Source organism: Etheostoma cragini, chromosome 14 (genome assembly GCF_013103735.1).
Source record: "Etheostoma cragini isolate CJK2018 chromosome 14, CSU_Ecrag_1.0, whole genome shotgun sequence".
Lineage (NCBI taxonomy): Eukaryota > Metazoa > Chordata > Actinopteri > Perciformes > Percidae > Etheostoma > Etheostoma cragini.
The window spans coordinates 1,063,791-1,086,754 of record NC_048420.1 but is presented as its reverse complement, the minus strand read 5'-3'; the positions used below and the strand labels follow the sequence as shown (position 1 = coordinate 1,086,754).

At 41.1% G+C, this 22,964-nt stretch overlaps 1 protein-coding gene across 4 annotated transcripts in view; it reads left to right on the top strand.

Moving 5' to 3' along the window:
• top2b (DNA topoisomerase II beta) overlaps positions 1 to 22,964 on the top strand; it is a 36,026-nt gene that overhangs the window by 4,753 nt on the left and 8,309 nt on the right. For 3 of the 4 annotated variants that reach the window (XM_034892115.1, XM_034892117.1, XM_034892116.1), the window contains exons 4-29: positions 25 to 88; positions 1,711 to 1,856; positions 2,394 to 2,491; positions 3,750 to 3,962; positions 4,970 to 5,143; positions 5,223 to 5,324; positions 5,939 to 6,076; positions 6,190 to 6,328; positions 6,558 to 6,715; positions 9,624 to 9,749; positions 9,842 to 9,952; positions 10,546 to 10,651; positions 10,741 to 10,850; positions 11,372 to 11,464; positions 11,804 to 11,918; positions 12,555 to 12,676; positions 15,170 to 15,318; positions 15,790 to 16,021; positions 17,114 to 17,248; positions 17,421 to 17,621; positions 18,145 to 18,340; positions 18,420 to 18,511; positions 19,753 to 19,908; positions 21,385 to 21,468; positions 22,282 to 22,476; positions 22,562 to 22,688. In XM_034892115.1, the coding sequence (XP_034748006.1) occupies positions 25 to 88; positions 1,711 to 1,856; positions 2,394 to 2,491; positions 3,750 to 3,962; positions 4,970 to 5,143; positions 5,223 to 5,324; positions 5,939 to 6,076; positions 6,190 to 6,328; positions 6,558 to 6,715; positions 9,624 to 9,749; positions 9,842 to 9,952; positions 10,546 to 10,651; positions 10,741 to 10,850; positions 11,372 to 11,464; positions 11,804 to 11,918; positions 12,555 to 12,676; positions 15,170 to 15,318; positions 15,790 to 16,021; positions 17,114 to 17,248; positions 17,421 to 17,621; positions 18,145 to 18,340; positions 18,420 to 18,511; positions 19,753 to 19,908; positions 21,385 to 21,468; positions 22,282 to 22,476; positions 22,562 to 22,688 (3,582 nt within the window). Of the gene's footprint in view, positions 1 to 24; positions 89 to 1,710; positions 1,857 to 2,393; positions 2,492 to 3,153; positions 3,178 to 3,749; positions 3,963 to 4,969; positions 5,144 to 5,222; positions 5,325 to 5,938; positions 6,077 to 6,189; positions 6,329 to 6,557; positions 6,716 to 9,623; positions 9,750 to 9,841; positions 9,953 to 10,545; positions 10,652 to 10,740; positions 10,851 to 11,371; positions 11,465 to 11,803; positions 11,919 to 12,554; positions 12,677 to 15,169; positions 15,319 to 15,789; positions 16,022 to 17,113; positions 17,249 to 17,420; positions 17,622 to 18,144; positions 18,341 to 18,419; positions 18,512 to 19,752; positions 19,909 to 21,384; positions 21,469 to 22,281; positions 22,477 to 22,561; positions 22,689 to 22,964 lie in introns of those variants that run through there. The other variant, XM_034892118.1, reaches the window with a different exon arrangement.

The following is a 22,964-nucleotide window of genomic DNA, read 5'->3' as shown; positions in this document are numbered from 1 at the left end:
CCCCCCCCCCCCCCCCCCCAACAGTCAATGCAGCAGACAACAAACAAAGGGACAAGAACATGAATGCCATTAAGATCACCATTGATCCGTGAGTACAATGTTTCATAATATCATTTCCAAAAAGACTGTACTAAGAAGAGTATGTATCTTTGGACAAAAGGCTGTATATCCCCTCCACATGTTGGATTTTGACTTAAGTGGATCATTTCTTTCTTGTCCCATAAAATGGGATGTAAATGTATTTGTGGCTTTAATGAGGTCATTACACAGTTAGAAACAGGCTCTTTCTTTTCTCAGAGATTCGACACGTGCAGTAGATGGTTGAGGTGTGACACTTGGATCCAGGCTAAACTACAGTATAAAGAGCCTGAATGCACCAAGCTATGTGTGGTTCACCTCCAGCCTGCCAACAACTTGACAGCAGCGTGTGTAATGTCCCCTGCTGTATTAATGATAGCATTAGCCCTGCCTCTGCACTCGGGTCTCTGTTGCTAATGGGGCTTTATAGAGATGTTAGTGCTCCTCTCCACAGCTCCCTCAGCCACTTTGTCATTATTGTGAGTCACCACAAATCTAACTGCATCCCATCATATCAGAGATAAGATGGTGAGATATGATGCATATATTTTAAAGAGCAACTTTACACCCTGTTTTTGCTCGAACACAACCTCTGCGCAATTTCAAAAATACATTCACACCCAGACACTAGTCTCGCATGCTAGCTCTATTTCCACAGTGCTGTGGACCACACCACACATACAGTACATTCTGGGATAGGAGACAAACACTTTTGCATTTCTTTAAACCAATCACAATCGTCTTGGGCGGTGCTAAGCTGTGACACAGTGGCAGTGGCTCTACAAAATAGAATCAGGAAGGAACTTGTTTTGGTGGAAAATTTGCACCTGGAAAAAGAAACAAAAAGAAAGTCACATACAATAAAAGATGAAGTGAAACTGTTGACACAATACAGCAACATGAGCTATTTAAATCAGCTGATACATAGTTAAACTTCATTGGCTCTGCTCAGCTAGACCAGAATATGTCTTGTTGGGAACCACAGAGAGTTTGAGATTGAATAGTCCCGTTGGCCTGTACAATTATAGAGGAGGAGGTAACTTTACACTACTAGCATAATAATAGAAGTAGTTTGGTTATTTATTGCCCGTACTTCAAAGGCATAGAGACAATTTTCCAGTCTTTTCAGGGCTGAATTTCTTGATTTTTCTCTTGAAAAAAGCAAATCACTACTGCAGGGAAAGCTGTAGTACTCAGAACTGAGTAATATTGTAGTGGTTTCAGTAGTTTGGATCTATGGTGACCAGACATCCCGAAAAATTAGGGACAGCCCCAAAATAGAGTGCTAGCAGCAAACTACATCTAACTAACAGCACAACTGTACAGATTAACGCTTTGTGTTTTTCTTATTTGTTGTCATAATGACACTTCATGATTTTTTTAAATTTGTATTTTTGTGTTTACATGACAGACAGTTGAATTCCTGAATATAAATAATAAATCCTCTTTGGTTTGTGTTAGCATTGCAGACGACTCTTCATCCAGTCCCATTATACCCTTTCTTATCTGGTCAACCCTTGTTTACCTGGATCTCTGTGGTGACCAAGACACATATTTTAGATGGTCTGTGTCCAGCATCTATTCATACCACCGCTCTAAATCATCCCTGCCTTTTTCTTTCCCCTCCACCAGAGAGTCCAACACCATTTCTATCTGGAACAATGGTAAAGGAATCCCTGTGGTGGAGCACAAGGACGAGAAGATGTATGTCCCCGCTCTCATCTTCGGCCACCTGCTCACCTCCAGCAACTACGACGACGATGAGAAAAAGGTTACAGGTGAGAGGTGCTATCTGCTGTCCGCGATGTTTTCTGTGATGCTCTCTGCTGTCTGCGGTCTGCGATGCTGTCTGCAATGCTGTTTGCTGTCCGTGATAACTGTTGTCTTTAATACTAACTGCGGTCTGTGATGCTCTCTGCGGTCTGTGATGCTCTCTGCTGTCTGTGATGCTGTCTGCGGTCTGTGATGCTGTCTGCTGTCCGCGATTACTGTTGTCTTTAATACTAACTGCTGTCTGTGATGCTCTCTGCGGTCTGTGATGCTCTCTGCGGTCTGTGATGCTCTCTGCTGTCTGTGATGCTGTCTGCGGTCTGCGATGCTCTCTGCTGTCCGCGATTACCGTTGTCTTTAATACCAACTGCTGTCTGCGGTCTGCAATGCTGTCTGCTGTGTTTGCAATAACTGTTGTTTTTAATACTAACTGCTGTCTGCGATGCTGTCTGTGATAACTGCTGTTTGTGATGCTAACTGCTGTCTCTGATGCTGTCTGAAATCTAACTGTGATGCTGCCTGTGATGCTAACTGTCTGTCCACAGGTGGAAGGAATGGCTACGGTGCTAAACTCTGTAACATCTTCAGTACCAAGTTCACAGTAGAAACTGCCTGCAAGGAATACAGACACAGTTTCAAACAGGTGAGGATGTCTCTTCTGTTAAAAATGCTTTTGGTCAACAATACATGGGTCAACTGTTCTTGGTCTGTATTGATTTGAATTAAGACTAAGGGTGCTAATTTAGATCTCTTTTGTGGCTGAAAGCCGACCCTCGTTAACTGATCATTAACCCGCAAGCAGGCAACGGAGTGCCAGTGCATCTGTTTGGGAGGCTCTGACATACTTTCCCCATCCGCGGACAGTTGCGGACTTCTACTGGTCGCTCGGCCTTGATGTTTTGTGCATTGTCGTCGACACTTGTAGCCACTTTCCGGGAACTGTGCGACCAACACAAGTCAGCTGTGCTCCACATAGCATTTGTCTGGCTGTTTCGGCCTGCCAGGCCCTGCGTGGCTGTAATTAATGATTTTGATTTCATCATCTTCCTCCATCTAAAAAATGTATACTTAGTTTTTGTGAAAAGAACAGGATTTTTACCTGCTTTGTACTGTAATACAGTAAATGCAGCAGATTCCTGTAAGAAGCACATAGTTGTGATTAGAAGCTGCCATTGTGCTCCTCTACATCTCACCCCAATGATATGGTCCTGTGTGTTAATGACTTATTTGATCTTTTGTATCAGAGTATCACATCTTTTCCTTTGCTACATGATATTTAAATGCAGTAATTGTTGTTTTATAGGGTTTTGACATGTGGTCATATCCGAGGTAAGGTTGTGTATATTATCACCTTTTGTATTTGCACCCTCCAGGGCTGTATGGGTACACTTGTTAAGTCACCAGGTGTTTCATATCACGGATGTTTGGGAGAGGGACTAATTGCTAGGGCTGTCCTCGATTTGAAGAAATTCTTAGTCGACTAACACTGAAACAATTTTGCTGTAGGTTAGTTGATTTAATTGACAGATCTGTAAAACTGAGTTTCTATACAAAGAATCTTTGAAAAAGCACCACTTTAAATCTTACTACGTTTACCAGAGATGCACTTTTAAGTTTCTTGTAAATAAGTTGTTTAACATTAAAAAAAATGACCAGGGGCCAAAGAAATTCTAGTATGAGACCAAAACAACCAAATAGTAACCTAATTGGCTAAAAGGTGGCAGCTCTACTAAAAGCACTTTGGGGTGAGGGGACTGAGTTGAAGAAGATAATGAAGTTCCCCTGTATAAAAGAGTTGATAACATTTTTATCTTATAAAACAATCTAAAAGTGCATATAACGACTTTCTTTAGGCAATGTACTGTATGTGTGTATGTTACCATGTTTTTTACTGTCCTCAGACGTGGCAGAACAACATGAACAAGACCTCTGACCCCAAGATCAAGTTCTTTGATGGGGACGATTTCACCTGCGTGACGTTCCAGCCAGACTTGTCCAAGTTCAAGATGGACAAACTGGACAAAGATATCGTAGCACTCCTTACCCGCAGAGCATATGATGTAGCCGGTTCCTGCAGGGGGGTTAAAGTCACGCTGAACGGGAAAAAAGTACCAGTAAGTCTCTTTCTCTTTCCCATCTCAATGCCCATTATTTTTCTTTGGTGTACTACACTAGGTTTTCAGTTTGTGTTCAGGGGGAACTAATATGGGATTTGACCACTGTTGGTTCCAGTTGTAACAGACATGAAAATGTAATGGTTTGAATGCCAATTCAGTTTTCATAAGGGAGTACTGAGTTTCTCCAATGTTAACACAAATACTGTTCACACCCTTTTGTTAAGTCCAGTTGCTTCTTTTTGCTGTTTTTTCATGTGCTGTTGAACCACTGTCAGTGTAGTCTCGAAGGTCTGGGTAGTCCACACGACATTCGGGGAGGGGAAAAAGGGTGATCTGGTTTTTGGCATTTCTTCTTCGTCATGGATGGGGCTAAGCACCGGACGGAGCCACGGTGCATTTGTAAAATAGCATCGGGAAGGAAGTTGTTTTGGTGGAAGATGTGTACGTTCAGAAGTAGTCTTAGTCATCAACAGAAAACTCTGATTGGACAGATGGTCTAGCAAGCTGTCTGGATTTACCATGCAGAGATCTGATCCACCAGATCTACCAGAGGTTAGAATGCCAACACAGAGGACAGGGTCGGACATCCGGCGAAAATACATGCGGCACTTGAACAATCCCACAAGTGGAACGTTGTTATAGACTACTGTCACTTGAACACTTTCCTTACCTGTGTTTTCACATAAAAACCCTACCAGCCCTGCCTATACTTGTAGTCTTTCAATGTGAAACCTTTGAACAGTACCCACCATCCAAAGACAGTGTTGAGAGAAGCACATAGTTGATATTGTTAAATTCAAATATGAATTACTAATAGTCGTGAAGTTCAGCTTCACAGGCCTGAAGGGAAGAGTTACTTTCGGTGCAAACAACATTCAATACATAAAGTTTGAAAAGATACAGGCTAGTTTATGCTTACATATGCATAACACATCATAATATGTATTTAAGGGGTCTTCTTTCCAGTTAAACTGTATTTGAATCTGTCTTTTCTGTGACTAAAGGTTACTGGCTTCCGCAGCTATGTGGATTTGTATGTGAAGGACAAACTGGACGAGACGGGCGTTGCCCTGAAGGTGGTGAATGAGACTGTGAATGATCGCTGGGAGGTTTGCCTCACCCTGAGCGAGAAGGGTTTCCAACAAATCGGCTTTGTCAACAGCATCGCCACGACCAAGGTATGGCAACAGTGAAAAAAGTGCTTCAAGTAAACAATTAAAAATGTGGTTTCTAACACTGAGGGCGCTTCTGTTTCAGGGCGGCAGACACGTTGACTATGTGGTGGACCAGATAGTGTCCAAACTTATTGAAGTGGTGAAGAAGAAGAACAAGGCGGGAGTGACGGTCAAACCCTTCCAGGTAGGTTTATGTGTGATTTTTCTGCAACATTTGTTGTGGTTTCATTGCAGGCATGCGTTATAAATGTAATTGAAGTTAACCTTCCTGGGTGCCTGGGTAGCTCAGTTGGTAGAGCGGGCACCCACACACAGAGATCTACTCCTTGACACAGCAGGCCCGGGTTCGACTCAGACCTGAGGATCTTTGCTCCATGTCATTCCCCCTCTCCCCCCTTTAATGTCTTCTGCTGTCAAAGTCAAAGTCTGCTTTATTGTCAATTTCTTCACATGTCAAAACATACAAAGAAATCGAAATTGCATTTCCCTCTATCCCACGGTGACAAGACATTTATAACAAATTTGGTCCACAGACAAACATTACATTCAAGTAAACAACATAAAAAAGTAAAAATAAGAAGATATATACAATGAGGAAAATAAGAGCAGCAAAATTTGAGTTAAAAATGTGCAATTATGCATACTGTCGACAGTCTATGTAATGTGCAAAAAGTCCGGCGGTAGCATAGTGGTGCTGGTTATGTAAGAAATCATACTATCATACTAAAGGTTAAAAATGCTCGGAAAATTATCTTTAAAAAAATAAAAAAATTGACCTTGCTCTGATTTGCATTACAGGTGAAGAACCATATCTGGGTGTTTGTGAACGCACTGATCGAGAACCCCACCTTTGACTCCCAGACCAAGGAGAACATGACTCTCCAGACCAAGAGCTTTGGGTCCAAGTGCCTTCTGTCAGAGAAGTTCATCAGGGCTGTAAGGACACACTTCTCATTTTATTTTTGACTCCTCACTCTGCTTTTCGGTCGCTGGTGTAAAATAGTTCAGGCATCAGACATGAAAGCATTTTGTCTCTTTGTCACCCACAGGCAACCAACTGTGGGATCGTTGAGAGCATACTCAACTGGGTGAAGTTCAAAGCTCAGACCCAGCTTAATAAGAAGTGCTCGTCTGTCAAGTACAGCAAGATCAAAGGCATTCCCAAGCTAGACGACGCCAACGATGCTGGTGTGTTAAATGGGATCACTTATTTTTGATTAATAATTAATCAAAACTTAAAGTAAACAGAGCATGTGCAAAATGAGTAGCCTGTATTCTCTGTTTTTAACAGTAGTAGTTAAAATAATGAATAAGCTCTTGTTGAACATTCAGGCTCTTCTCCCTTTTAAGCTTACAGTAAAAAAAAGAAAACCGCACAGTAATTAGATTAAAAATCTTTTCCTCATCCATGTCCTAGGTGGCAAACACTCCTCTGAATGCACACTCATCCTCACTGAGGGAGACTCAGCCAAGTCTCTGGCTGTCTCTGGACTAGGAGTCATCGGGCGCGATCGCTACGGAGTGTTCCCGCTCAGAGGAAAGATCCTAAATGTGCGAGAGGCAACACATAAGCAGGTATGATGCTGGGCAGTTGTAAAATGATGTGTAGAAAATAAAAGAAACACCATGTCAAAAAAACAATTGTAAGGCTTTGTAGTAACTGTTGATAACAGATAGCTGCCAAGGTGAGTGAAGTCAGAATGAGTGAGTCTGAGCTTAATTTCTGAGCCGTTTCAATTCTATTTTATTTATAGTACCAATGCATAATAAGAGTAGGTCTAGACCACAGTCTATAATTTACAAGAAGCCAACAGTGGCGAGGAAAAACTCCTTTTAGGGAGAAACCTGGGGCGGACCCAGGGTCTTGGTAGGTGGTGTCTGATGGCCGGTTGGGGTTGAAATGAAGAGTGGCAATACCAGTCACAGTAAAAGATAATGGAACAGTGAGTAGAAATAGTAGTTTGTAGTAGTTCATGGCGTAGCAGGGCACTGCACGGCATTACAAAGCACAGCAGTGCATAGCAGGATGTAACAGGGCATCGCAGGACCCCAGCAACAGCTGCAACCATGATTTTGGAGCCTCCCTGATCCTAAGAAACATGCTGGGGGCGAATGAAAATACGGACTCTGGGGAATGACTCCCCACAGCTAGGTTGGTAACAGGAAAGGGAAGATTAGATATAGGAAGTCTATAGTTGGCTAAGACCTCAGGATCAAGGAGGGATTTGTTCAGCTACTTTTAAATGACTGTGGTACATAACTTGTTAATAGATATTGATCATATCTAGTAATGGAGTGGTAACCACGGGTAACGCTTTTTTAAGTAGCCTTGTTGGGATGGGGTCTAAGACAGGTAGATGGCTTAGCTGAAGAGACATTTGATTATCTGATATCAGACAGAGATCTAATATTTAGTAATCCACATCTAATTTTCCTATTCTATCCTATCATTGCAGTGGTAGTTTTAATTTCAATTAGGTTGTTAAGTATAGCCCCTCTTTTGTTTCCCTTTGATTTAACCAATTGGAGTCGGGGGACAGACATCGTGGTTATTAGACTGAGTGGGCGACTGACCCAGTGGAAGCACAGAAGAGCACATTGGACTGCACCTCTGATTCCTTATCAGACTTGGGTTGTCATGGTTTATGCTTGATAATAGACTCGGTCAGATTTTTTGACATCTGTCCAAAATTCATAGTGGGATGAATGCCGTCTCTCCTAATTAGACCGGGCTTTCCCCAGAACACGCTCCAGTTGTCTACGTAGGCCACGTCATTAGCTGGGCACCACCCTGAAGTCCAGATGAAACTACTGTGTCCAACATTGTCTTTACATATGCACAAAGTGACTCAACATTAATTCTAGTGATCTCCGATTTGTGTAATCAGGTATCATTAGAACCTACATGAAGTATGGTTTTACTGTATTTATGGTTATCTTTAGCCAGCAGTTATTGATGAGATTCTATATCGCCCGTTTGCATTCACACTAGATGAACATCACTTACAAATACTTACTGAATAAAATATCTAGTACTTACAAAACCTCATGTTAAACAAAGACAGTGCACCAGTAAAGAGGAGCGGTGACATAAGTTAAAGCTCACCAACAGGCATAGATAGAGTACCCGGGAATCTTTTAATAAGCCATACAAGCACAGCATTAAGCATCACATCACTCACTCCTGTAACCCAATCTTAACAAGAGCATAAAGAATCTAAAATAGGCTGCTGTGTGGAATCTGCTCCTGTGTGACTACAGTTCAGAAAGACATAATCAGCGCTTTAGAATTTCTTGTCATTCACCCATTTACACACACATTCATACACTGATGGTGGCGGAGCTGTCATGCAAGGCTCTGGCCTGCCCTGGGTTTCAGTGTCTTGCTCAAAGGCGCTTTGACATGGGGAGAGAAAGAGCTGGGGAGCGGAATATCATCCGTGTGTTTAGCTACAGTTGGAAAGAAAAAGCTATGTTTTCCCTCAATGGCCCATATTATTGTAGCTAAAGTGTTGAACACATGGGGATTTATCAGGTTATTTGTGTGTGGTTGGTTGTTTGTGGTAATGCCCCAACATGCACTGCTGAATAATTTTGAGGGTTGGTGTCATGGAAGCTAGGATGAAGTTGTATACCTTCCACGACTCTCCCATTCAGTAGATCCAAACAGGGTTAAATATGTAGTAGAAGTTAGAGAGTGCAAAGCACAAACAGGATTTCCATCTTCTAGACTTTTAAAGAAGTGTATTGTTGAAGAACTGGATCTGACATACCGCAGCGCAGGAAGGAAAAGCAAGGAGAGAGAAAGTATTTGTTGTGAAGGGAAAGCCTGCCCCTGCTACTTATTAGATACCACCCGGTGTTTTTTAATCTTTCATTAGTCATTTGTAGGCAGCTGCACGCTCACAAATCTGACAACGTATGTCAAAGATGTACTCACCTATTGGCACTGGTTTGGTGTTCAAACTCAACACTTTAAATCTCAGGTTCTTTTTTGATTGCTTTAATGTTGTTTTACTTACTGCCTTCTTAAACTCTCATTTCCTGCTGAGCAGTAGTAAACAGTTAGTCCATGTCAGCCTTTTTTGCTGCACGCCTCTAGCAACCGTTTATATGCGATACTATATTATACTACATATAACACAACTTTATTGGCAATTAACACAGAAATTTATTTAACATTCCAGAGCAGTTCAGTTCAAAAGAAGAAATAAAAATAAAAATACAAACAGAGCTAGACAGCAATTACACATATAGCACAAAGCCATGGCAAAGAAACTTGTTTTATGATCTCCTCGGATCCAGGTCTTTAATGGGAGCAAGACTTGTTTGCCTAATCATTGAGCCGGAAGCAGCCACACTCTGAGTAGACTGGTATATAATTTCAGTGATTCAATTAATTGATTCAAAACTGATGTAAATATATATCTAAATGGAGCTTCATGTTCTGCCTTGCATCTGACATTACCTTTTTTTTCAACAGATCATGGAAAATGCTGAGATTAACAATATCATAAAAATCGTTGGCCTCCAATACAAGAAGAGCTATGAAGACCCCGAGTCACTGAGGACCCTGCGCTACGGCAAGATCATGATCATGACCGATCAGGTGAGCGGCCTCCTGGACACTCAAACCGCTTTAGTTCGATACAGTCAGTAATCGCTCAACCAGCAGTTCTAATAGTACTTGTCTTGTCCCAGGATCAAGATGGCTCCCATATCAAAGGTCTGCTCATCAACTTCTTCCACCACAACTGGCCTTCCCTGCTGAAACACACATTCCTGGAGGAGTTTATCACACCCATTGTCAAAGTAAGAGATGCGCACACACACACACAGACACACACACACACACACACACACACACACACACACACACACACATACTGTACATTACTACAATTAGAGCTGCATAATATTTGTTTTTATTGTTACCACATTATCAACTGGCCCGATCAAGACAAATCGTGAAAGGCTGCAACATATCACAAAAGACTCTAATATTTTGTCTTAGTTAATCGCAAATATCTGAATACTTCACTTTAAAATATAATTATTACGTTCTTTATTAGTGGTGCCTTTTTAAATTCAATGTTCAATTTGTTCAATAAAAAAATTATCTTTCTTTTTTTATTCAACAAGTATTTCAGAATACTTAAAGCAGCAGAACTGAGTACACTTTATAGATATTTATCACTTATAAGTTATGTTGGTATTGTCATATTTAACGTTATCGCATATCCTGCAGCCCTAATTTTAGAACACTTGATAACACTATACTAAACTGCAAAATATGTTGGAAATCCTCTATAACATAAACCAGTAGCCCGCTTGGTGGACAGGATAAAAACTCAACTCAAGGGTACAGTAAAGCTGGACATCAGCGATGAATCTGTTGTTTGCAGGTAAACAAGAACAAGCAGGAGATGGCCTTTTACAGCATTCCAGAGTTTGACGAGTGGAAGAAACAGACGGAGAACTATAAAACCTGGCACATAAAGTACTACAAAGGTTTGATACTCAAGTATTAAATGTATCATTATGTCATTAATTCTAAAGTTCTTTCTGTAGTTATTTTAAATTCTACAATGATTTTCCAGGTTTGGGTACAAGTACAAGCAAAGAGGCAAAGGAATACTTTTCAGACATGGAGAAGCATCGCATAACATTCAGATACAGCGGTGCAGAGGACGATGCTGCCATTACCCTGGTGAGTTCCATGCTACAGTTACTTATTGTTCTCCAGTAGACCAGAATTGGGAAAAAGCCAATCCATTTAGTAAAACCAAATCAGCTCCCCAGATGCAGAGCAGAACGGACTTGCAGCGATCTTTTTATCATTGAGTCTATTTTTTCTGGAGTCACGAGCACAATTCTCAGAGAATTCCAGTGGACGGGTTTTCTTTTGGATTTGTTTGGGCGATATTGAACTTGTGATTTGGTAGCAAAACAATACTTTATCTTTTCAACCCCAAAAAAATTCTTTTGATTTAACAGAAAAGAATCTCAAATGGTAAATATTCTGTAAACACGTGACCGCACAAAAACCATGCTTTAATGAAATAATCTAACATTGGCCAAATTATTATTTATAATTTACAATACAGTCGCATACAATTTGAGCTAGTAGTTAGTACTTTGATACTCTGCGCTTGAAACATTATCGTCCGTACCAAGGTAATAATAAAAGTGTGTAGTTAAGGGAGGCTGAGCTGCTGTGTTTTGCTCCAGGCCTTCAGTAAGAAGAAGACCGATGACAGGAAGGAGTGGCTGACTAACTTCATGGAAGACAGACGCCAGAGGAGGATGCATGGCCTGCCAGAGGTGTGTGGGTGTGTTTGTGTGTGTCTGTGGGTATGGGTGTAGGAAAACATGTAATTAGTCTACCTGCCACTTCCCTCAAGAACAATCTTCAAACAGCCGTAACAATTAACACACAATTGTCATATGAACTCTTTGCAGACTGTTTATTTTAAATCACACTACACTAGGTGTGTGTGTGTGTGTGTGTGTGTGTGTGTGTTACAAACTCTGATTAGGTGGAATTTTTCGACGATATCAGTTTGAAATGTCCCAAAACAAAAAGCAATGATGGCTAATTTCTGTGTTCAAACTAATCTTTAAGTGTGTGTGTTGATGTTATTTGAATTGGTGTTTTCTCAGCAATACCTGTATGGAACTAACGCCAGGCACCTCTCCTACAATGACTTCATTAACAAAGAGCTGATTCTGTTCTCCAACTCTGACAACGAGAGATCCATCCCATCCTTGGTTGACGGTTTGTATTTATTCACCTCATCGCTGTGAACCATCTGGTCTCTTCCTTTGTTGTAGGGATCCTCCCTTTCCTTAAACCATAGTGAAAGAATCCTTAACACAAAGTCACTCTTTTGTTGAACTATTACGGTTGAAACCACCGCTATTTGTATTGTCCTTGGAAGAATGGTGATGGATTGATGAGGGGTAGGCCGGAAACCGTTACATAATTGTCTAATTTTCAGTTCTTTTTACATAATTGATTTTGTTTAGGGATATATAAGTGACTATTGTCAGACTGTATATTTTTATGATTATTTCCATTGTTAGTGGCACCTGACGTTATATACATTCATAGCAACAAATATAATAATGAGGGGGATACAGAAAAACGTTTTATGATAGTGAAGTGGCAAGGTTTACTTTATAAGCTGTGTATTTGTGTTATTACATTAACTGGGTCACATGACAGTGTTATAACCAAAAGCTGCATCCTGGGATTCATTGAAAACTTTAATTTGTTTAAAATACATTAATGAATATTTTTCAATTTGACACAAAGAGACAATTATATTGATAATTACAATTATTTCTGAGACAATGAATTGTACAGCAACATTTGGAATTGTTCCAGCTCTAATAATGGAATGTGTTCCAGGTTTGAAGCCAGGCCAGAGGAAGGTGCTGTTCACCTGCTTAAAGAGGAACGACAAGAGGGAAGTGAAAGTAGCACAGCTGGCCGGTTCAGTGGCGGAGATGTCTGCCTATCATCATGGAGAGGTACAGCCAACTCAATGTCTTCCTGACATCTATTAATGAGGGAGAGGCCATATAACAGTGGGGAAGATGAGTAGTTAGCCTGCTAGCTGGAGATTTTATTCCAAAGTTCCATCCAGTGTAAGATAATGAATCTTGCAGGCATTTAACGCTTGCTATTGTTTTTCCTTCTCTGCCATGTTTGCTCTGTTCCAGAAATTTCATACTAACAATGTTGGCTGTATATGAGATAGTTTGTGGTTGGCATATTAATTAGAGATGATCCGATAACCATTTATTAGTCTCTCCCCGTCTCTCCCCGGAGTGTGTAAAGGAAGATGTAAACAGTGAATAATAAGCAGCCCACTTCATCTCCACACTCCATCTGGAACTAGGAAACCAAATGAGACAATCAGCTGTACAACTGAACATACAGCATCTCTTATTTATGAAAGTGTTACATAGAATAGTACCTAAAAAAAGTAATACTTAGGCGAGACCTTCCCCAACAAAAGATAAAGTATTCTTACGATAAGAGGGTACCGGCATACCTTTCTAGTTTCCACTCTGCCACGACCTCCTTTAGCTTCTCGGCTAGGTAAGTGCTTGTGTGCAGCTAATATAGCGGCCATGTCTGTACAACTGACAGCTAGCGCTCCGTAGCACCAGAAGTCCAACCATCAGTCGTTAGTGAGACGAAGCTCATGCTCCATCAACGCCCGTGTTTGGTTGTAAATGGAGGGACTACAGTTTGACTTGTGTGGACAGGATTGCATGTTGTAACAAAGACTGTAGTTGGCCTCATGGCATGCTGTAACAAGGACTAGTCTGGACCGGATGGCATGTTGTAACGAGGACTAGTGTGGACAGGATTGCATGTTGTAACAAGGACTACAGTTTGGACGGGATGGCATTTTGTAACGAGGACTACCGTTTGGACAGGATGGTATGTTGTAACAAGGACTAGTGTGGACAGGATGGTATGTTGTAACAAGGACTAGAGTTTGGACAGGATGGTATGTTGTAACAAGGACTAGTGTGACCAGGATGGCATGTTGTAACAAGGACTAGTGGGGACAGGATGGTATGTTGTAACAAGAGCTAGTTTCGACAGGATTGCATATTGTAACGAGGACTACCGTTTGGACAGGATGGCATGTTGTAACAAAGACTAGTGTGGACAGGATGGTATGTTGTAACAAGGACTAGTTTGGACAGGATTGCATGTTGTAACAAGGACTAGTGTGGACAGGATGGTATGTTGTGACAAGGACTAGTGTGGACAAGATGGCATGTTGTAACAAGGACTAGAGTGGGTTGTAACAAGGACTAGTGTGGACAGGATGGCATGTTGTAACAAGGACTAGTGTGGACAGGATGGTATGTTGTAACAAGGACTAGTTTGGACAGGATTGCATGTTGTAACGAGGACTAGAGTTTGGACAGGATGGCATGTTGTAACAAGGACTAGTGTGGACAGGATGGTATGTTGTAACAAGGACTAGTTTGGACAGGATTGCATGTTGTAACGAGGACTAGAGTTTGGACGGGATGGTATGTTGTAACGAGGACTAGTGTGGACAAGATGGCATGTTGTGACCAGGACTAGTTTGGACAGGATTGCATGTTGTAACGAGGACTAGAGTTTGGACGGGATGGTATGTTGTAACGAGGACTAGTGTGGACAAGATGGCATGTTGTGACCAGGACTAGTGTGGACAAGATGGCATGTTGTGACCAGGACTAGTGTGGACAAGATGGTATGTTGTAACAAGGACTAGTTTGGAAAGGATGGCATGTTGTTATGGCGTTAGAGTCGGCGTGTTCTAACTCTTGTGGGTCACCACCACTCGTCCATATTAGTGTACTACTAGCTCTAACTCACTCACTGGACCAGGGGCGGAGCCTGGCTAACGGCTATATAGCTTCAGAGCTGATGTGCGGTTACATTTTGGGTGTCCCTAAGCAACATGTATCTAACAGTAGTTCGGCATTCCATGAATTAATTTGCACTTCAGTTTTATTTTTATTTTTAATGTATTCTCCGTGTACGAGACGTCCGTACCGTTTCGGTTCAATATGTATACACGTACCATTCCACCCTTACTTACCAATTTCAATACCGGAACTTGTGTATTTGCCGATACCCAGAACCAGTCCACTACCAGTGTGTCATACATTTAATTGTGTTAGAAAAGCTGTATACTAATATCTCTTTATGGATGTGATATGGTTTGCTATCATTGTTGTTACTCAGGTTAAACGTTTTGTGAAACATGAACAAACTTTCTTTTTCCTCTTTTCTGGTATAAATGACGTAGTATCAGATCAGAATAAATGACTAAAACTATGACTTTACTTTATATACTTTTGTGAGCTCATGTGGTGAGATATTGCAGAGATTCTCTATTCTAGTCGGTTACTGACACCCCCCCCCCCCCCCCCCCCCCCCCCCCCCCCCCCCCCCCCCCCCCCCCCCCCCCCCCCCCCCCCCCATTTCCCCATTTTTCCTTGTAGCAAGCTCTCATGATGACCATAGTGAACTTGGCCCAGAACTTTGTGGGCAGCAACAACGTGAACATCCTGCAGCCCCTGGGTCAGTTTGGTACTCGCATCAACGGAGGCAAAGATGCTGCCAGCCCTCGTTACATCTTCACCATGCTCAGGTAAAGCAGCCATGATCAAAATACCATGAGATCCACGTCCTTTGGAGTTGATATTTATGTCACATTAAGCCCTATACCGATTAAGTATTTTTTTTAACGTAATTGCCATTTTTTCGTTTAACCGGTATTCCTATTGATGGTAATTGTCAGTTTTATTTTCAGTTAAGAAAATAATTCTATGTTTTGTGATAATAAAGAGTCGCGGTTTACTTCATAGACTTTGTTCTTGTGTCATTACATTATCTGTTGCCTGCGATTTATTCAAAAACTTTGTTTTTTTTTACTGAAAGAGACTGAAAGAGATATTATATTTAGTTAGTTGCAATTATTTTTGAGACAATTAATGAGTAGACCGCTCTAGTCACATTGTAGTATTTGGACAGAATCAGTTTTTGTCCGAAACCTATCCTATAGACTCTAAAGATTATTTTGAATATGGAAGTCTCATAACAGCACTCTTATTTTATACAGTCCCCTTGCCAAGCTGTTGTTCCCATCGGGGGATTCGAACTTGCTCAAGTTCCTGTACGATGACAACCAGAAGGTGGAGCCCGAGTGGTACATTCCCATCATTCCACTGGTGCTAGTGAATGGCGCAGAGGGCATCGGAACCGGCTGGGCATGTAAGATCCCCAACTACGACCCCCGAGAGATCGTAAACAACATCAACCGCATGCTCAACCACCAGGAACCCCTGCCAATGGTAAGCAGCCTCGTCAATCAGTCAACCAATCGATCAAGCGGAGCCGAAAATGTGAATCCAATGTGCCAATTTGACTTCTGTTGTTCACACTTAAAGCAACTAAATGGATGATTCCAGATTTCTGATTGATTATGGGTAGGGTTGTGTAATTTGATGATGTGTTAACCCTGTCACATTTACCTATATACACTTTATGCTGAGGTGGCTCTTGTTGTCATTATCTCTGCTTGCGTTTAACCATTGAGGGAAATGTTGCTGTATGTTAAAGCTATAGTGTGTAGTTTCTGTCTCCCCCGTGAGAAATTTGATGTAATGAAAACTGTTTTGTTTTCATTACATAAAATTTCTCAACCCAACAACCTTACGAACATAGTAATATTGAGAAATCTAGAGAGAATTGTGTGGAGTCTTAATTAGCCTTGTAGCAACTCATTTCGCAATGACTTGAATGAAATGGACGTTCATTAATATCACGCACTAAAGCTTTTTGCAATAGCAAACCTTAATTGATTGTTCCACAACTTTGTCACAAACCTAACATCAAACAATGTAATGACTAATAGCCAATTGGGGGCAGTTTAAGTGGCAAAACAAGAGCAATAAATGCCTCTCTCCCAGTTTTCAAAGCCACCAATCAGCCAGTGAACCAGCCAACACTCGAGGTTGTTTACAGGCAACACAAGTATAATGAAGTGACCTAAAATTTCAGATCTTTGGGGCTAGGAAACTTGTGCATTGAATGTGAATCGTTTAACTCCTTCAACTTCTCCTTCAAAGAAAACCTGTAAAGAATCGTGAGTCTGAATGTTCTTCTGTTAAAACACATTGTTGAGTTGTGCTACCCAGAGTTTTCCATGGCTTTCTACTTGTAATGGTATGCAGCCAAGAGACTAAGGCTGAATCCCATTTCTCTATCTTACCCCTACCCACTTACCCCTACCCCTTGGCCCGTGAAACCAAGGGGAAGGGGTGCACCGCAAAACATAGGGGTAGGGGTAATCTAGAGAAATAAGATTTTGCCTAAATCTTTTAGATGACAAATGAGACCGTTCTCTCAGTATATCTCTGTGTGTCTCTTTTGTCCCCAAACAGCTTCCCAGCTATAAAAACTTCAAAGGAGTGATCCATGAACTGGGTCAGAACCAGTACCTTGTCAGTGGGGAGGTGTCTGTAATCGACAGAAACACCATCGAGATCACAGAGCTTCCTGTTCGGACATGGACACAGGTACAATTCAGCTTCTTTCCTCTATAATATCTTTTTTTTTCATTATCTTAGCTAGAACTTAACTGGTGACAATATGAAGAACTGGAATATATAATAATAGTGATAGGATACAACAAATACAATAAGATGTGTGGTAAATCTTAACTGTGTTTTTTCTCCTTGTTGTGTGCAGGCGTATAAGGAGTCTGTGCTGGAGCCCATGCTGCAGGGCAGCGACAAAACGCCTGCTCTCATCAATGATTATAAGGAATACCACACAGACACCACGGTCAAGTTTGTGGTTCGCATGTCTGAGGAGAAACTTGCCCATGCCGAGTCAGTTGGTCTTCACAAAGTCTTCAAGCTGCAGTCCAGCCTTACCTGCAACTCCATGGTAAACCTAAAGTCTAATAAAAATCAGATCAAATCAAAATGTCATCTGTCTTGAAATATGGATTGCTTAGCCTCACTGGTTTGTCCATTTCTATAAAAAAAGTGTTTACTATATTTTTTTTCTGTTGTCAATGGTGTGTCATGAACCTATTTAAAAGAATAATCAATTCAACAAATCCCCGCTTCCGTTGCATCATCACCCACCCAGACAAAAAGATAACACAATAACTACTATATTCCACACCATTCAACAAAATAGACAATATGTAATAAACCAAATAATTACATTTATACATGAATGACATTCACCATACACCCATTATACATGTCTCTCCCTCGCACAAAGCCTCTTAGGAGCCTACTGAAGGTTGTTACTTTCCCCATTATCTAGTGTATATAGTACATCCAATCTGGCAAACCGTTTGTGTGAAACTGTTTCAAACGCCGCCACCCTAGCCATCTCACAGGCCCACTACTGGATTGACGGCCCTCATTAACCGATTTTTAAACCACTTAATCCTTAGGTGCTATTTGACCACATGGGCTGTATGAAGAGGTACGAGTCGGTCCAAGATATCCTCCGGGAGTTCTTTGAGCTCCGCCTGCACTATTACAAACTGAGGAAGGACTGGTTACTGGGCAGTCTGGGGGCTGAGGCCGCTAAACTGTCCAACCAGGCTCGCTTTGTGCTGGAGAAGATTGAAGGAAAAATAACAATTGGTAAGAACGCTGGCTATCAAATTCCTGTGTAACAGTGAGTGGTTGAATGTGTTCTAAACTATACTTTGTATCATAACAGAGAACAAATCCAAACGGGAGTTGATCCGCATGCTGGTCCAGAAAGGCTTTGAGTCTGATCCTGTGGCTGCCTGGTCCAAGTCTCAGGAAAAGGTATCATTACAGCGGCTTTTACTGTACACATCTACCTCTGCATATACAAGTTCACACAGCAACAGTATGACCAAAAGTTAAAATACAGTAGGACCTATAACTAGAGCTGTTCCAATACCATCTTTCCCTGACTGATTCCAATACCTGCACTTGTGTATCAGCCAATACAGAGTAACAATGTGATGCTCTCAAGAGCAAAAAGCAGCTCTGGGTGGTCTACCCACATTGAACTCTGTGAAAATCACCATTGACCAGTATGTGGTGGAAAGACTTTTTTTCATGCATCTGCTAGAGGAAGGCCTCTGGACCGGATGGCATCTCTGGGCGCCTATTGAAATCTTGCAGCAAAGAGCTGGCTGAGGCACGGTGCCCTATTTTCCAGAAGTCTATAGACATTCACTTTGCATCCTCTATCTGGAAAAAAACTACTATAATTCCCGTACCAAAAAAAAAGTAAGTTGCAGAACAACGACTACTGTCCTGCAGCGCTTACGTCACTAGTGATGCCGTGTTTTGAGAAAAGGATCATACAATTGTTGAAAACAGAGGTCAGTTGTCTTCTAGATTCCTTTCAGTTTGCATATAAAAAGAACAGAAGCACAGGTGACACCATAATTGCTGTGACACACAGTATTAACAGACATTTAGATGATTCTACCTCATACGCACGCCTCCTATCCTAATTGCATACTGCCAGACCTTTTATGGAGGCTATGATTATTGTATGACCTGGCTAAGGGAAACCTTTGTAAAACAAGAACAAACGTACAGAGAATGAATGTAATTGAACATTTCTTTTATTATCTAGTTCGACAGTCAGTCATAACTGAATTTTCTTTTTAACTAAATTTGATAGGTGTATAGGCTCGGGTACTCACCGATGCATTTTAGGCTGCACACTCCACGTTAACTATAGTTTAACATTTTCAATTAGTATTTTTTGTTTTATCTTAGTTTTGACTTTTGCATTAGATTTTAGTTTCAGATTTCAGAAATATTTAGTTGTTATACTTAGCTTTAGTTTGTATTTCTTAGGCTTGAAGTATGTAGCTATGTATGCATACAAAGTTCATTGTTTGAGAAATGCATAGGATAGCCATTGGGTTGATTGTATCATCTCCACGCTACTTTATTCTCAGATGTGAAGCAGTTAAAGCGTTTTGCCATCTTCTGGAATGGAAAAACAAAGAAAGCAGCATTCTGTTTTATGACACAATGTTTATTTTGTCTTTCTCCAACAGGCTCAGGAAGAGGACGACCGTGACGGCAACGAGAGCGACAGCTCGGTGGACTCTGGCTCCTCATCAGGTCCAAACTTCAACTACATCCTCAACATGCCTCTGTGGTGCCTGTCTAAAGAGAAGGTGGAGGAGCTGCTCAAACAGAGGGACCACAAGGTATTATTAAGCAGCCTTTTATTCATTTTCACATCCTTCATTTTCCTCTCACTAGACACCTGTCATGCAGACATCACTGTATATGTGAAAGTGTTGGGTGGTTTTCTCTCTAAGAAAGACGTGATGCTCACTGGTATCTCTTTATGTATAAGGCTCTTATTGGAAAACTGCAATCTTACCTTCCAGAACTTCTCTGTTAAATAGAGGGAGATTATTAGACTCGCTAGACTGACTGCCTTTTGCTTGATGTTCCACAATCTCGCGCAGAAACTTGAAAACTGATTTTAGTTTTAGTGTAGATGACTCCTGAAACAAAAGATTGCACTTTCTTAAAATCAACTCAGTTGTGCCTCTAAGAAGATTTAGAAATCTTTTTTTAAACCTTCAAAATTCTACTTGTAACTGCTTTACATAATGTTTGTTTGTTTGTTGCATCCCTATTATCCTAATTAAGTTATCAAGGGGGTGGCAGTAGCTCAGTCAGTAGGGACTTGGGTTCTGATCTGACTCTGTGACACTGAAACTCAGAGTCGCCCCTCAATGATCTCTTGAGGATAAATAAAGTGCCTGCCTGTCCATGAGGGGATTGTAGCAATTACATTGATTTATGCGGAGTAAACCAATTGGGAATCAGACACCTAACTCTAACAGTCAGAGTCATAACACTGTGATCCAGGACAACCGTTTCGATTTACGCTGTGTCTCAAATCTTACACTTCTGTACATACACTTGCTATTTTGGGTACACAGTACTTTCACTCTAATGAAGTGTTGCCAACAGCAGTACACTAAGATTACCTGGATGCTGCTGCCATCTTTGCTACGTTACTGAAGCTACAGAATAACCAGCATATTGTCATACTTGTGGATATGGCGGGGGAGGAAGACACAGCCTAGCAACTGAAACGGCAAAAACCGAGCGATACAAATGTAGATTATACATGTTTTTTTTCTGATAAGTATCATTATACTGCAGTCACATGGAGACAACAGGTGGCGATAACACCCAGCTGCAATTTACCATAAACAGAAGAAGAAGAGTAATTTCCACTAAGTGCCTAACAGCCTTGCGCAATTTGTGGCTACCCTGTGGAAGTGTATGCGCTACACAAGTGAGTACGTAGTGTAAAGTGTTTTCCCCGGTTGTGGAAGACTTAGGTGTATTTGGCGGGGGGTTGAGGCATCCCTCCCCAAGAAAATGTGACATTTTTCAATAAAAAAACAAACAAAAACATCTTCCCATATATTTTGTCTTTTTGTAGTCGTGTTGCGACTTTTTGTCGTTGTGTTTTTGGCAGTTTTGCGTCCCTTTTTATATTATTTTGGATAGTTATTATCACCATATTTCTCTTTTCTTTGGGTTGTTTTAGGCCTCTGTGGTCATCTGACATCTCTTTGTAGTCAGGACCCAGTGAGTGTATGAAGCGGTGTAGTTGATAACGTGTTGATTAACAAAGTGAATGTGCTGATGTACAGAGAACAGAGCTGAACGATCTTCAGAAGAAACAACCTGAAGATCTGTGGAAGGAGGACTTGGCCGTGTTCATCGAGGAACTGGATGTAAGTTGTAGGCACTCACCACTCGCTCAGCTGTGAAAGTTGACTGCTGATAGTTTACTTCAGGGCTTGATGTGCTTTCAGTTACTGTTGGCACAACAGTTGATAATACATGTTTTTGGTCTGAATAATGTACACTTCCATCAATACAACAAGAGTGCCGTCACTCATCACTCTGATCTCTAACAGAAAAAGCTGATACCAATCACTGTGTTCAGTCGCTTCTGTAATAATAATAATACATTATATCTAAAGGCTCCTTTCTCGGCACTCAAGGGCGCCGTACAGGGTATACATACATAAGACATTTTAAAAACGGCAAAAAAAATACTATACAACAATAACAACGCTTCTACTTTTTGGTTATTGTTGTTTTTTTACCTGTGTAAGCTTCATATTAAACGGATTAACATCGGTCTCGAGACTAAATTTCATTACGACTATCCTGTCACCGATTCCATATCACGATGCGTCTCCTCTTCAATATAATTAATGTGTATATTGCTACGCATGGTTTGTATAGACTCATTCAAGCAGTTAGATTTATATGAGCTCCCCTTTTCATTGTATCTTCTGTTATAAAAAGACACTTCCTTCCACACAGCAAATAAATCTATATCTTCTCTAGGTCCGCATTGATGCAATGTTTGATTTCAACACCCCTATTCAATACTGGCTTTTATTTGATCATTTACTCTATTAAGAGGGTTAATTAGGTTTCCCTGTTGTGCTTTATGTGTCAATATGGTCATGCTAATGAAGCCTAATTGAGTTAAAAGTGATGTTACTTGAGAATTTCTGCGTTTGGTCTCTCAGAAAGTGGAGGCCCATGAGCGAGAGGAGCAGAGTTTAGGGAAGGCCGTCAAAATGGTGAAAGGGAAGGTGGGCAAACCCAAAGCCAAGAAGCTGAACCTGGAGGAGACCATGCCCTCAGTGTTTGGACGCCGGGTGGAGCCACCAACTCAAGCCATCCGATCTGACGCAGCCAAGAAACTGACCAAAAAGAAGAAGGTAACAACTGCCAATGTAATACCGAAAAATAAAAGAGCTCAATCAGGAATCCAGGATTTGTTACAGGCTGTGTTTTTTCCCTCAGAGTGACATCGATCCAGCAGTGAAGCTGGAGTTTGATGAGGAAGGTTTGGGTGCTGAGGGAGCAACGGGAGAAATCTCTGTAGCCAAACCAAAGGCTCCACGTGTCAAGAAAGAGAAGAAGGAGCCCGGTCAGTACTTCTTTGAAAACCCTTTCCTTTCCGTTTTTAATTTTGAAAGATTTAGCAATTGCTATTTCTGTTCAAATGTCCAAGGACTGAATTTGAAAAGGCCAAATGTAAGAAAGGATTGATTTGGATTTGCTTTATCAGTAGATGTATAATTAAATTAGCACATATGGACCTATTTGTCAACTATAACTATGCAGCATTCTTTCTCCTAGTATACCATGTTTAGGGCTCTGTATCGCCATATGCGTGGATTTTGGTGAGGACGGTGGGTACGGG